General features: G+C 42.1%; 1 protein-coding gene across 1 annotated transcript in view; it reads right to left on the reverse strand.

The window, feature by feature from the left end:
• Positions 1-2,129: 2,129 nt before the first annotated feature.
• Mcm9 (minichromosome maintenance 9 homologous recombination repair factor) overlaps positions 2,130-12,700 on the reverse strand; it is a 71,881-nt gene continuing 61,310 nt past the window's right edge. Inside the window, exons 9-13 of the mRNA XM_005363628.2 lie at positions 11,949-12,151; positions 10,460-10,663; positions 7,149-7,231; positions 6,574-6,719; positions 2,130-3,844 (exon numbers count right to left, since the gene is read on the reverse strand). Of these exons, the coding sequence (XP_005363685.1) occupies positions 2,392-3,844; positions 6,574-6,719; positions 7,149-7,231; positions 10,460-10,663; positions 11,949-12,151 (2,089 nt within the window). The 3' untranslated portion in view covers positions 2,130-2,391. The remainder of the gene's footprint in view (positions 3,845-6,573; positions 6,720-7,148; positions 7,232-10,459; positions 10,664-11,948; positions 12,152-12,700) is intronic.

A 12,700-nucleotide genomic window follows, 5' to 3' on the forward strand; every position in this document is an offset into this window, starting at 1 on the left:
AGTGTTGGGTGTCCTTCCTCAGGAGCCATCTACCTTGCATTGGAAAGAGTCTCTAACTGGCTTGAAGCTTACTAAGTAGGCCAGGCTGGCTAGCCAGCAAGCCTCAAGGGTCCATCTGCCTCTACTGCCCAGAACTGAGATTACAAGCATACTCCATCACATCTGGCTTTTCTACATGGGTTCTGGGAATTGAAGCAAGGCCCTTATGCTTTCAAGGAGAGCACTTAACAGACTGAACAATTTCCCAAACACCCATTGTGGGTTGCTTTTGGTTTAGAGGCAGGTTCTCAATCACAGTTTGACCTTGGCTAGTTGGTCGGGTACATACTATGGAGGTGGAAGAATTTGAGATAGACGCCAACATCAATGTCTTCCTCCACATGTTCAACAATGGTGAGTGTGCTCTTGCACACTTGTGTGTATACTTCCTCCTCCAAAGGGAAAAAAATCCCAAATCCTTACTTTCCTCTTTAGTTCTAGGAAGTCTGCTTAAACCCAGGGAAGAAGAAAATAGCAAATGATAAAAGGTTAGGAATATATTCAGGATCATACTATGCCTGAAAGTTATTAAACGATTGAAGAAATACATTACTTAAACCATAGTCTCAATGTTTTTGAGTAGGTTTAAGTAGAACATAATAAATTTTAAAATTACTCCTTGTATAAAACTTTTATGAGCTGTTTGAGGGGCTTGAAAACTCCAAAGTAATTTATATTCAACAATTTAAAATGTTCCATAAGATAGTCAATTTGGAAATTAATTTTTAAATGCTTAAGAAAACTGATGTTCATAAACTTTTGTGTTTTTCTTCTGTGTGAATTTCATGAAGTAAAATATCATAAAACATACAGTTTTGAGTACTATTCATTGTTGGCTAAGGTTTCTGTCCTGCATGGTTCCCGCAGTCATTAAGTCCCAAAGAAATCACACAGAGGTCTACATTAACTATCTCAGACTTCCTATTAATTCTTTTAACTTATATTAACCCATTATTCTTATCTATGTTAGCCACGTGACTTGGTACCTTATTCAGCGAGGTAGTCAGTCACATCTTGCTTCTTCTTTGGCTGGGCCAGGACTGTGGAGGAATGGGCTTTCCTCTTCTCAGAATTCTTCTGTTCTCATTGACCTGCCTCTACTTACTGTCTGGTTGTCCCACCTATACTTCCTGCCTGACTACTGGCCAATCAGCGTTTATTTAAAATATAATTGACAGAATACAGGCAATTGTCCCACACCAATTCATGTCCCAAAATTCCTCTAAAAGAATCAATCACTGTTATAAATACATACTTCAAAGTAAGCTGTAAGGACAGAACCCCCCCAAACCCCTGCTAGAATCCAAAGAAAGGGTTTTAGAAACACACAGAACAGAGTTTGAGCCATCTATTCCCACTAGAAACAGAAACTTCTTTTGTCTTACTTTATTTTTGCTTACATATTTAGTTTTTGTAGTGCCAGGAATTTAATACGGGGCTTCATACACACTAGAAAAGCATTCTACTTCTGAGTCATATCCTAAGCCAAATTTGCTTGGTCTTAAAGATACTAATGGCAGCCTAGCAGGGTAACATTTCCATATTAACCCTGGTGTGGTGTGACCCATTACAGCTGGAGTTCTGGTTCACACTCCTTTCTAACCACATGATTGAAGGTGTATTGAAGGTAGGCACCTGAGAGCAAAAGACAATCAAACCAGGGACTACTGGTCAAGGGGAAAAGAGAGAAAGTCCAAAAGGTCAGTGCTCAGAAAGCCACTGTGTGACTTGCCTGATGATGCCATGGAATGAAAGCACACTTCTCAAAGACAGAAATGCACCGCTCACATTCGATCTGATGCACAAGAATCAAGACAAAAGTCTGAGAAAACCACATGATTTTGGCAAGTCATTCCAAATGTTAATAAACACTCACCACATTCCACGGAGACTGAGTAGAAACAACAAAGCAAAACAGACAGAGAACAGAAAACACTCATCTGCCCTGTTAGATTTATGGGTGCTCCCTTCTTGCCATTTGGTCTGGATCAGTGAAAGAGACAACTTAGAACATAACTTTTGCATTAAAAAAAAAAAAGAAAACCTCAAACCAAAACAATACAATAAAAACCAACCAAATAAACATAAACATAAACAAAGACATGTGAGAAACTTTTTGTGAAATGAATCATTAACTCATTCATCCCAAGGGCTGGTATCACAGTAACTGAAATGAATTATTTAGCATTTTAAATCATGAAGCTAACCCTGAAATTATAAATCCAACAAGAGAGGTGGACTTCTGCACGGCACTTAATATACACTGTGTGTACACCTATAAATACTGCACTACCCTTTGAAGGCACTCGGTTGAGTTGGGGAAGACAATTCTGGCTAGATTGCTTTTCATAATTAAGGCTTTTTTCTCATCTCTTCATCCCAGTCAAAATCTAATGCTTCGTCATCTAGTTCTGAGAGAGTGAAGAGAGAGAGAGTGGAAAAATTCGCTCTCTCAGTGGATGGCTGCAGCTGAAAAGACTGTCTTTGCTGGCCAAGAACTGGAGCTGGGGCTGCAGGAGGACTGTGGCCTCTCTCCCAGAGCTCCTTCCTTTCAGGAGGGAGGGTTTCTGATTTGGATTCTGGTGGGGAAGCAAAGGAGAAATTTGCCAGTCTGGCTAATGTGCCAGCATGAACCTTGCTGCTTTTATTGCTGCAGGAAACCCCTTCCTTTCTGTCTCTCTCACAAGCTAGATGGGAAGGCCCAGCCTGTTTCCCAAGCTCCAAATCGAGCTGAACAACCCTTCTTTCAGGCTTCTGTTCCCACTCCTCTCTTGGTTGATTTCTCTCCGGTGACTGCCTTGAGAGCTCCTTTGTCCGTCCCTGCAGCTGGTCAGAGCATCTGTCTCCTGAGGTAGATGTCAGCTTTCCTGGGCCTTCCACAGGCACAGCTGCTTCTTTTCTTGTTCTTTGTTGGGGAACTTCAGAACTGTGGACTGCTATTTTAGTGGAATGGGGAGGCACAGGGCTGAGGCCCTCAGAGGAGTGGCTCAGTTTTGTCTTCTGCTTGAAAGTGAATTTGGCGAGTTTCACCAGTGGAGTGTGTGTAGTCTCAACACTCTCAGGTTCAGGCTCCCCCAGCCGAGCAGGAGATTTCTGTCTCTTTCTTTTGGGTGTTCCTGTTGTTTTCTCTGGTTCAGACGAGGGAAATGGGACTGTGGGTGGCAGTGATCGCACCCGGGTTGTACTTCTACACAAGCTCTGGGACCCCTCTTTCCGCAGTTTGGGGAGACTGTGGGGCACATGAGTCAGTCCAGAATCTGGTTCATCACCCTGTCCTGCTCCTTCACATACAGCCGCTGCCTTCCTCGCCTTTGTACTCTCGCTACTGTGCGGCCTTAGGGGAGCATCCACGGCTCCTGATGACGGCAGATGTCCAGTTTCTAATAATTTCTTCCTGTGTCCTGGCCCAGGCTTCTCCTTGTCCTGAGATCTCTTCTTGGGGATTTTCAAAGCCACATTTGCCTCAGTTGTTTTCAGTTCAGGAGACACAGCACAGCTCTTTGGTTCAATCTCAGGAGATGCCATGAGGTCAAGCCAGTCAAAGTTGTCACCTCCGCCACCTTTGTGCTGTGCTGAATGGTTACTACTTGTTGGTCCATTACACTCCAGACTAGGTGCGGAGTCTCCATCAGGACATTCCATGGCACCCTCTGCAGGGGAGGAGGTGGGCCAGCTACAGCCCTGTTCCTGCTGTGCTGAAGTCCCCAGCCATGGCTTGTCCCTTGGATAATTTCTTGAGGAACCTGGAGCTGCCTCGACCTCTACTGCCTGTGGCTGGGGCTGGTGCACACTGTCATTCTGTAACCTAGGCAGAGACAGATAAGGAAAACACACTGAAAGAAGGAAATTCTATGCCAGCCTTCTGTTTCTTTACTCTCTGAGATGCCACCTGGAAGGTTTAAGTGCAACACAATTTCAAGTCAGTAACAAGTACAGTCTCCCAGAGTAGAAGAAAATTACTTTGAATTCAGGGCTCTGGCAAGCATTTTCTTTCAACCTAAAAACTGTAGTAAAACAAAGAAAACGAAGCCAGAGGCTGGTCTAGGCTTTCACATCACTCTGGAAGCACTGACTTCACTGAGACCCTTTGCAGACCTGTATGAAACACTCATTCAGAGCCCTTCCTGTGTAACGCACAAACAGAGAAACACTGAGACTCCCTGCACAGAAGTTGCCATTGCTAAGGGATGGCTCTGATGGTTTCACCAGGCAGCCCTGGAGATGTGGATTCAGCATTGCTGAATGGAGGTACTGAATTGCAGTGTGCACAAGAACTGCCTGCCTCAGGAGTGAAGTCTGTGGCCTGCTTGTCAGTGCCTGCCCACCTTCAGAGCACAGCGGACCCTCTGGGCACTGTTCACCCTTTCCTGCAACGTCCCATCACGCTCTCTCAGAGCCTCTGAGCAGCTCTCCAGTGCTCTGACACAGAATTAGCACCTGCTCATCAGCTCTGGATGAAGGATCTACTCATGAAACCTGCTCTCAATATCAGGCATGTTAAAGCCGAGCACAAGCCAGAAGAACCGCTTTCTAGCAGAAATTACTGCTTCCCAGAGTAGATCCTTCAGAAGGTCCTTAACTTAGAAATGTCAGCCCACTGTGGTGAAATATATGACCCTGCTTCCATGTGCTAAATCTGAAAGGAAATTACACTTAAAAGCATGTGAGAAATTATTCTAAAATGTATGTACAGTAACAGAAAAAAGAATTTAAAAATATAGATTAAATATATTAGGTTAATATATAGTTCTGGGAAATAAAATTATATTTGACTTTTGTTTTTTTACTAATTCACTACTTCTAGTTATTAAAATGTACAAAGAACATATATTACTTTTATAAAAGTAATTGCAAATTATAAAAGGATTATAAACTTATTACTCACAGGTTTAGATAGCAACAGAGTAATAGGCTCGAGTTCCTTGTTTCTAATTTGGGTTGCAATTAAACAGAGAAGCAAGCAGCTTTCCAAATAACTACCATGAGGGGAGCACTTCAGCATCAGTAAGTGTTGGGACCCTCACACTCGTCAGAGCTATGGAAGAACAGCCTCAGAGCCGAGGGACTTCAGGAGTGGAATGGTTTGATCATTCTAATTTTTTTTAAAGTCTAATTCCTGTTTAGCAATTAAATTTTCTCAAGAAATTTCTGCAGTTGTGCCACAACATCCTACAACCATGTGTTATCTGTGCCATTTGATCTGAGTCGTCAGAATGGCCATCGTTTGTGGTGGGAACTAGCTAAGCATCTTCTGGAAGAAAGTATGGGAGAATATGAGCGATTTTACTATGAGATCTGTTAGGAGACTCTTTCCTAAATGGCAAAAACATATAGGCTACCTGGGTTCTTATGACTTGATGGATTAGCTTCCAATTGGATCTTGAAGATAATTTACCCCTAGTGTGAGGCACTCGGTTCTGTTGTGTTGAGAGGATCAACACCAAAACATGTTTCTTCATGATTAAGAAGTAGCAGTAGAGAACTGAAGACAGAATTGGTTTTTTGTTTGTTTGTTTTTTGAACTTCCTATAGACTTCTCCCCACTCTAGTCCAGGAGAATCACTTCGCAATATGAGATGGCTAAGGCTAAGCCTTGTGGTCCTCTTTTCTTGAATCCAGCATTTATCACTTCTGGTAGACTGAGCTAGCCAAAAGTCAAGCGGACTGTCCCAGGCAGAGCTGAGCTGAGTCCAGCTGAGCCTCCTGAGGTTAGGCTACACCTAACCACATATGCTCTGGGTCATCAAAGTGGCTACGGCCAAAGGAGAGGCTGATTAAGCTCACACAGTGCCAGTTTACTGCAGCACGGTACCTATTACTAGGGAGTAAAGCCAACTCCGCTCATTGCCCAGGAGAAATGTGATAGGTTTGAATTAGAAGCAGAATGCTGCTGGGAGAAGTCAGACAGACAGCAAAGTGGAGAAAAATGCTAGGAGAGATATTTCCAAGGTCTGACTTAATGCAGACAACAATCCCAGTGCGGACAGCCACTAAGTTTCAACACGCACTCCACGCATTGTCTGCTGTGAAGAAAACACTCTGACTGATCCTGGACAGACAGATGATCTTGCCATTTCTTATTCATTTCAGAAGTGAAGATTCAAAGTCTAGCTTTACAGAAACCCATGCATTTAGGGAACACTAAAATTCAGGTCAAATGTCTTTAGGTAAAGTTACACGTTTTAATTCATGTAACACATCACCCCATGCCTATTATATATTATACACTTCATAAGGGAGGAGTTCTGAAACACTCCTCTGCCATTCCCCAGTTGTTGACCCAGTCAACATGACATCCAGAGACAGCCATCTCCCCTGAATCAGCCTGAATTTCTGACTCCCCAAAAATTAAGCACTAAAATAGTGGAAGTTTTTTTGTTTGTTTTTTAAGGCACTGAGTTTTGCAGTGGTTGATTATACAGCAACGGATAATGAATTGATGCCTGGCAGTTTTCTGCTAACTACGCTTCCAGTTTCACTAAATGCCAAGGAGGCATCTTTCTCCATGTGCTTGCCTTTGATTTCCTCCTTTACCTTTCAAGTCTTCTAAGCTCTTCGCTCAAGAGACTCTGCAGTTCCAGCTTTTCCAGAATGAGTTCACACTGCCTCCGGTACTGTGCCTGTGGGCTTTTAGGGAAGGAAGTGTGAAGAACATTCACACCTCCCAGCAGAGCACCTCCCTGAGGGGCGAAAAAACACCAGGAACAGTCACATATCAACTTGGACAAGAGTAAGGACACACCAGGGACCACTAATCTCAGGTGGGAAAGACCACATCTCTACGCCCTCGTCTTGGCATCACAATCATGGAACCCTTTCAAATTTCTATATCCTTTCCCCTGCAGGATCACTGTGCCAGGAAGCCACAGGTCACTAGTGAGAGCATGAACTTTCCTAAGTTTGCTGAGGAAAACTACTGAGACCTGCTACTTCCCATTTACAGGCAAAGGCAAGGGCAACAGCTCCCTTCTTTCAAATAATTGCTTTTGGATTTTTCGAGGAAGCACTAGGTATAGAACTTGATCAATTTTACAACTCTTAGTATATTAGTAAAGTGCCATTTAAGAAGAGCCTGTAATTAGGTGAACATTAGGCATAATTATCCTTACCTGCATTGAGGATTCCATCACTGACACCACCGTAATGGCGTCTTCCAGCGTCACAGTATTGCGGAACATCAGGCGAGCATGAGCTAAGATAGCAAGACACTTTTACTGAGGTGATAAACGCAATCCTGCACTTGACATCTCTACCCTCTAAACTTGCATTTTATAGATGAGCTAAATTAATCATCAGTTAATTTTACTAGAACAGGCAACCATCTTCAAAGTAGTTTCTCCAAAAACAGGCCTCATCCTTCATAGCCCACACAATTTTGCGTATTTGTATGAGAATGTTCTAACTCCAGCACAGAAATCACTGTAATAACATGCATTTAATATTTAGAAATTTTTATTCTTCATTTTTTTACTCTCATTTAAATACACAAAATTAAAACTCATTTCTTATCTCTGGCACCTCTTTTATCTATGATTTACGAGCCTTTTAAAACATCAAACTAGCAAGCAAGAATTTTTAGATTTTTTTTGCCAGAATGTTAGCTATAAATCCTTGAATAAAATGAGGTTCATTTATTTATGGCATTTTATTAAGTTTACATGATTTCATGATGCTACATTCAATTCATATGAATGTTATTCATTTGCACACAGATAAAGTGTAAATGCTGAGATGGACATTAGCTGTATGCGTACGTGTGAGCCCTAAGCCTCTGGGATAGGATGGGGTACAGTTTTGCTGACTGATCATAAACAGGCATGAGACACTGGGCCGGGTACTGGGCAGGCGACTTGCACTCTCCCTCCCGTCCTCCACTGAAGTTTTCCAGTCTTATCCCCAGCGGTGTGACAGACAGCTTTGCAGAAGCCCTGTTCCCACTTTATCTCCATTTCCTGGGGACTCCACTGAACCTTGTCGTGGACTCCGCTTTCCTCCCTCACCCCAACCCTTGCTGTCAGCTACCTATTAGAGCTGGCAACACTTGGTCTGGGAACCCAGTGGCCATATGGGCTGGGAGTCAGGTAGGTGACTTTCACCCTCTTTCCCTGTCCTCCATTACACTTTCCCCAGTCTCACCCCCAGACCTGTAGCCAACTGCTTACAGTGGTCTGTCCTCCCACCCCCTGGGGAAGGGCCTGTCCTCCCACCCTCCCTGCATTCCTACCTGAACTCTGCAAACTTTGGAGTGGACAGAGCCTTCCTACTTCCTGTAGATCCTCAGAGCCCACCCTTCTAGCACTTACCCTTTTCTTCCTATTCGCCCCAATACTAGACACTTTCTACCCTGGGCCCCTGGTGGTCACACCCGGCAGGGACTCAGGTAGGTAAATCACCCATTCTTCCCTTCCTATCATCCATTATGATCTCTCCATTCTCACCCTTGGCAGGTAACAACAGGCTCACAGACTCACCTCCTTCCACCTCAACTCCTCTCACTGGAGACTCCAACTCTCGGTCAGGCCCTGGGTTTCTCTCACCTTCATTTACTAGAGACTCCAAGTCTAGGTCTCCATAGCCTTTTCATCTCTGTCTCTCCAGAAAATTCTTTACCGTAATGTAACATATTTTCAGGATCCCTTCCTACTACAGCATCTCTAACTCCCTGCGGACCCCAGCTCTAGGTGAACAGGATTCCCTCAGGTCTTTCCTGAAGTCTCTCCCAAAATTTTCTGCTAGCCCCCACTTTATTCCTCTCTGCTCCCCACTGACCTGCAGAAGCACTCCCTACTAGCCAACCCACCGCAACACACTTTCCTAAGATGCAGAGAGGCCAACCGAAAACAAGGGAAGGAACAGCCACTCAGCAAAGATAAGAGCAGATAGCAACAGCTACTACCACAGTCACCCCAACCCTGGATGTCTAGACACCAGCACAAAAATACAATCAATAAACACCAAGACAATATGACTCCACCCAGAACCCAGTAATCTCACTACAATAGGTCCTGAGAAATGAAATGTTGCTGAAGCCCAAGACGACCACAATAGCCACTGTGATTATATGTTCAAGGACCTCAGAGAAGATAAAACATCCCTTAATGAGGTCTGCGAAAATACAAACAGTGGAATGATACAATGAAAACAATCACAGCATGAAAGTAGAGTGCAACCAAGAAATAGAATCACTCAAAACAAAACAAAACCCCATGAGATAAAACTGGAAATAACAAATGGAGGAAATCAGACAAAAGCCCAGAAGTGAGCCTCAACAGAACAATAGACTACATGAAAGAGGGAATCTCAGGTGTTGAATTTAGGAGGAAGCAATGGGTACCTCATTCAAAGAAAATATTAAACCTAAAAATAAAATAAAATAAATTAAAATCCAGGTACAACACTCCCAGGAAATCTGGGACACAGAAAAGACCATATTTCTATTATTTGTAGATAGCTAGAATAAACGCAGGGCAAAGGTACAGGAAGTATTTTCAATGAAGTCTTAAGAGAAAAGAAAATTTCCTAATTTCAAGATTAGGAGGTCTCCCCTATCAAGGTACAAGAATACAAAACATACAGGACCAGGAAAGAAATTCCCCATAACACATAATCATGATACTAAAAGAAAAGATATTAAAAACTGCAAGGGAAAAAGACCAAATAACATATAAAGGCAGGCCCATTAGAATAACACCTGAGTTCTCAAAGGAGACTCTAAAAGCCAGAGGGCCCTGATGAATACTCTTACAAACTCTAAGAGACCACAGATGCCATCAAATAACAAGCCCAGCAAAACTTTCAATCACAATAGATTGTGAAAGAAAAACATTCCATGATAAAATAAAATTTAAGCACCATCCATCTACAAATCCAGCTCTACAGAAGGTACTAGAAGAAAAATTTCAACCTGAAGAGGTTGAACCAAGAAAACACAAGGAATAAGGAAAAATGCACATCATCAGAACACAACAACAAGAATCAATAAATGCTGCTCACTGATATCTCTCAACATTGATATTCTCAATTCCTCAACAAAAAGACATAGACTTGTTAGTTGGATTAGAAAACAGGATCCACCTTTCTGCGAGAAAGAAATCCAAGAAATACACCTTACCCATCAAGGATGCAAAGGACCCAAGAAGCAAGCTGGTGCAGTCATTTTATTAACAGAATTCAAACCCAATGTAATCAGGACAGGAAAGGACACTCAAAAAAGAATTCTCCAAGAGAATATTGAAATTCTAAATATTTTTGTGCCGAAGATAAGCGCGCTCAAGTTCATATAAAAAAATACCCTGTCTTTACTTTTTAAGAGACTATGAGTACCTTTCAGTGGGGATTACTCTTATCATCTTTTAAATGCACAAAACACGCCTTGTACAAACTAGGCACTCAATAAAAATATCTGTAAAATAAAATGAACCTTCTGCTAATCGAATCAAGCTTTCCAACAGGCGGATGGTTGTCCGGGCTGCATTTCGGGAATCACTCTGCCTTTGCATTTGATAGTATCGAAGGAGTACTTGATTGCTCACATCAGACAATGTGGGCTGCAGATTCCTAATGAAGCAGAAGTAGGTTTTCATCTTCTCCATGCTCCACAGATTCTCCGACTTGCTGGGGTAACCTGTGTCCATACACCAGACATTGGGTCAGTAGATTAAAAAACAGGTGGGAAACATCTTATTTTGAGGAATTTGAGAAAGTTCCTATACACATTTTAACATTTATTTAATTTTGGATTTTTTGAGACAGAATCTCTCTATATAGACATACCTGGCCCTCCTGAAACTCACTCTGTAGACCAGGATGATCTGGAACTCACAGACATCTGCCTGCCTCTCAAGCGTTGGGATTAAAAATACACACCACCACACCCGGCTCCTTTATACATTTTTAAAAGGTAAGCTTCAGGTTTTATGTCCACTGAAATCTAGGCCTATTCTCCTTTTAGCATGTAGCTCCAGAATAAGCTGTTTTGATATAAGATTAGTAAACAAAAAAGTTAACCCCAGAAAGAAAATTATTTAGAATAATTCTAGTCTCACATATTGTAATAGAAACTTAAGTAGGTCAAATTTAAAGAAAACTAACATTTATTGATTTCTATTTCATAATTCTCTCCAGTTTTGTGTGCAAGAGTATTAATTTTCAGTATAAGAATGTCTCTTATGAAAAAGGATATTTAGCCATCTATCTATCTATCTATCTATCTATCTATCTATCTATCTATCTATCTATCTATCTATCTATCTATCAATCTGATGGAGGAAGGTCATTGGTTAAATAAAGAAACTGCTTGGCCCTGATAGGTTAGAACATAGGTGGGTGGAGAAAACAGAACAGAATGCTGGGAGGAAGAGGAAGTGAGGTAGGATGCCTCAGATATACACCTTAGCTCTGCTCTCTGGGGCAGACACAATGAAGCTCCGACCCAGGATGGACATAGGCTAGAATCTTCCTGGTAAGCGCACCTTGGGGTGCTACACACATTATTAGAAATGGGCTAGTCCAGGTGCGAGAGTTAGCTGAGAAGAGGCTAGATATAATGGGCCAGGCAATGTTTAAATGAATACAGTTTGTGTGTTGTTATTTTGGGGCATAAGCTAGCCAGGTGGCTGGGAGCCGGGTGGAACACAGCCTGCAGCTCCTACTACATCAATCATCTACATAACTACCTACCTACATGCATATGTAGTTCACCTATGTTCTCATGACGGAGCTGGAGACAGCCACTTTCCCCTCTGTTCACTATGTTGAAGCCCACTAACTAGTTTCACAGCTGCCTTCTGTCTAAGCTTCTCTCCATCACTGTCAACACAGACATCTTGAGTATTTAATTTAAGGGAATATCCTTTGGTTAGGTTTAATCTTTCCTTCTCATAGTGAGTGATTTGTTTCTCTTCGCCTACCTTTATTTTCTAAGATGAAGGAAGAAATGATGCGGTCCCAGTCTTCGTTTCTGGTGTCGAGCAAAACCAGGACGAGGTCAAATCGACTTAGGAGTGGGCTACCGAGAGCAATGTTCACAGACACAGACTCCTGGGGGTCATACTGGCCTTTGGGGTTAGTTGCTGCCAGGATGGTGGTCCTTGTGTTCAGCTTACAAACAAGGCTACCGAGATAAAGGGAACAATTCATTAACTGAGATGAGAACAAGAAGCAAGATAACACTTGTTATAAAATGGGGCTGTATTTGTTCCTTGAAAATCTCCAGAAACTTCTGTGAAAGAAAATGGAGAGACAAAAAAACAAAACAAAACAAAATCTGAAAACCAAGTTCTAGTGAACTGGAATGGGTATCCTTAAGAGAATTGTTCCATAAACACTTCTTATGCTCCTACGATGAACAGGACCCTCTATGTTAAGCACTAAGATCTGTGAAAAATGAAACCAAGTCTGGATACAATACTTAAGCAGTTTGTACTCTACTAGCTATAATCTAATTCAAGGCGGCATCCAAGAAGTTCTTTACGGTTAAAGACACAGGGGAAATAAGGCAACATGTATTTTCCTATCTAGATGGAAAAGATAACCACAGAAATGAGATGAAGCAGCTTTTGAACTAGACTCTTCAAATCATCAGGGCATTATTACTTTGAAGAATATATGTAGTGTGGAAGGTAGAAGAAGAGGATGATATTGGGAAATGGTTGAAGCAAAA

Source organism: Microtus ochrogaster, linkage group LG9 (genome assembly GCF_000317375.1).
Source record: "Microtus ochrogaster isolate Prairie Vole_2 linkage group LG9, MicOch1.0, whole genome shotgun sequence".
Classification (NCBI taxonomy): domain Eukaryota; kingdom Metazoa; phylum Chordata; class Mammalia; order Rodentia; family Cricetidae; genus Microtus; species Microtus ochrogaster.